Raw genomic sequence first — 2,326 nt, forward strand, 5'->3', positions numbered from 1 at the left:
GGAGAAGTTGTCAGGTACAGCACATTTGATCCTTCCTCCTAAAATTTACTTTGAAGACTAACTTTACTATGAAGATTATGAAGGGTTTTTTGGTTACAGGTTTGTGAGTTCCAAAGAAATCAAAGTTTCAGCCATTCCAACAGCTCGACTTCTAGCGATTGAAGCAACTTGTGCTATTGAGGATGCATTCCCATGTTCTATCCTTGTTAGCCAAGTTCACCTATTACTCCTTGTTGAGGAGATAGACATTTGTGGTGTGGAGTCACTCCAGGTGGATGTTCTTTCTTGAGAGGTTCCTAAAGACCTTGAAAGACTTTGTAAGGCTACGATCACAACCAGAGGTATTCATCGATTTTAAGCCTTAAACCTTATTAGGATTGGATTGTATTCACAACACTTTTTATTGGTTACTTTAATCACTAATGGTTTCATGTGTTTAGGAAAGCATGGCAGAGGGTTGGATTGTACAAGAGGCTTTTGTGTATGTCTCTCAATATCTTTTCACAATAGACCCATCATTGCCTCGTTTAAAGACGGAGGAAGAGGATCCAAAAAAAACAAGCTAACATTCCAAGTGGGAAAAGTTCTCTCTTGATTTTGGATGGGGAATTTCAAGCCATAGTCAACAACCATTGTCTACTCAATGCTCCCATCATGGGCAAATGGGTGGATATGTATGTGGAGGTGCGTACAACGAGAGAAAGGGAGAGGGAAGCATGGAAGAGGTTGCATGGTGGTAGGCGAGCACCTCCCTTTCCTAAAGATCTTGCCAAATACCCTGATCTAATTCCAGTTGGGTGGATACACAATGCCATGACCAAGGCCAAGGCACAGGAGAACAAATAAGCCCTAAAGAATGGGAGTACGCGCGAGGATGTCTACCAAGGGTAATATACTCAATGTGTTTAGTGTGTGTGTGTGTCATCTCTCTCTCTCTCTCTCTCTCTCTCTCTCTCTCTCTCTCTCTCTCTCTCTCTCACACACACACACACACACACACACACACATCTATCCTGATTGGTTTTTGTAGGCCTTCACATTCAACTCTATGTGGTCCGAAGGACGTCATTTTCGAACCCGCAAGATAGATGAGCGTCGAACCACTCACGATAGTGGAGTTATGGGCAACTTTGACACGACAACACAAGAGGTGAGGGAATGTGGAACAATAGAGAGGATAATCAAAGTGGATTTCAGAACATTTCACAAATATCTCTTTGATTGCCGATGGTTTGCGGGTGTCGAGGTTAAGAGACATGAGAATGGGTTCTATATGGTAGACTCCGGGCAATTTCATCGCGGGAAGACCGACAACTTGGTGCAACCTAGTAGTTGTGAGCAGGTAAAGTCCATGTGCAACTCACTAAAACATTATATGATACATATAAAACTATATTCATGTTGTTGTTTGCTCTATGACCTACAGGTGTTTTATGTGCCTTGTATGTATCGGAGACGACTTTGGCATGTTCTTCCAGTCACACCACGGAGTAGATCTATCTTTGCAGATACGAAGATAGAGACTTTGGTAGATCCCACCATACCATCTCAAGAAGATGCCAATGACGATGATGCGGTTGAGGTCGAGGAGAACCAACCATTCCCAATAACCAACCATAGTGAGGAGGAGGACGAGGATGGAGAGGATGATGATGATTCAATAGGAGAGGCTGTAGAGGATGAATCAATAGATTTATTTGTTGATTTAGCTACCACGGGGTTGGACATGGATGTAAGCACTTGTAGAGATCTCTTGGAGGATGAAAATTAATAAATATCTTTTGGATTTTGTCTTCTTTCTCTACTTATGCTGTACAAAAGGGCTATTTGTTTATGAACGCAAGACAATACAATTTTGATCATCGTTCGCTTGCTGTTTCCATATGAATGCATAGTTGACATAATAAAATATTTTTTGATATAGAATCTCATGGAGTACAAATGAGTAGAGTAGGAGAATCATACCAATAGATGAGGCAAGCAAAGAGAAGAGAGGCACTAAAAATCCCAATGAGAATGGGATTTCTTACACTCCATGCAAAAACGGGGTACCAATTTCTGAAAAGTAACAAAATAGAATAGAATTTATAGAAAGGGAAAAGTGGGAGAGGAATGGGGGCGGCCGGCCGAGTGGATTCTTTATTGCGGTAATCTGTGTGGCTATATGCGCGGTAATACCTGAGGTAATAATCGTGAAAGAATCAGAAAACCCGCCAGCAGGGCTGCAACATACAATCTCTCTCTTTATTGAACCTCTCTCTCTCCTCTTATGCGGTAATGCTGTGCGGTAACAGCAATATTCTCCCATAGTGGCACACATCCTGCA

At 41.9% G+C, this 2,326-nt stretch overlaps 1 protein-coding gene across 1 annotated transcript; it reads left to right on the forward strand.

Annotated features, from left to right (window-relative positions):
- Positions 1–275: 275 nt before the first annotated feature.
- Positions 276–1,771, forward strand: LOC147461796 (uncharacterized). The gene is made up of 6 exons (XM_086501840.1): positions 276–341; positions 441–481; positions 856–887; positions 1,031–1,064; positions 1,333–1,342; positions 1,427–1,771. Exons 1-6 carry the CDS (start codon positions 276–278, stop codon positions 1,769–1,771), a joined length of 528 nt encoding a protein of 175 aa, XP_086357966.1.
- Positions 1,772–2,326: the final 555 nt, after the last annotated feature.

The sequence above is a fragment of the Adiantum capillus-veneris genome, chromosome 3, assembly GCF_014529385.1.
Source record: "Adiantum capillus-veneris isolate H3 chromosome 3, ASM1452938v2, whole genome shotgun sequence".
NCBI classification, from domain to species: domain Eukaryota; kingdom Viridiplantae; phylum Streptophyta; class Polypodiopsida; order Polypodiales; family Pteridaceae; genus Adiantum; species Adiantum capillus-veneris.

Excerpts from the sequence above, each read along its gene's own strand:
- LOC147461796 (XM_086501840.1), top strand. The coding sequence starts at position 276 with ATGTTCTTTCTTGAGAGGTTCCTAAAGACCTTGAAAGACTTTGTAAGG. Across the intron at positions 342-440 it reads GGCTACGATCACAACCAGAG|GAAAGCATGGCAGAGGGTTG; the intron begins GTATTCATCGAT and ends TCATGTGTTTAG. Across the intron at positions 888-1,030 it reads CGCGAGGATGTCTACCAAGG|GCCTTCACATTCAACTCTAT; the intron begins GTAATATACTCA and ends TGGTTTTTGTAG.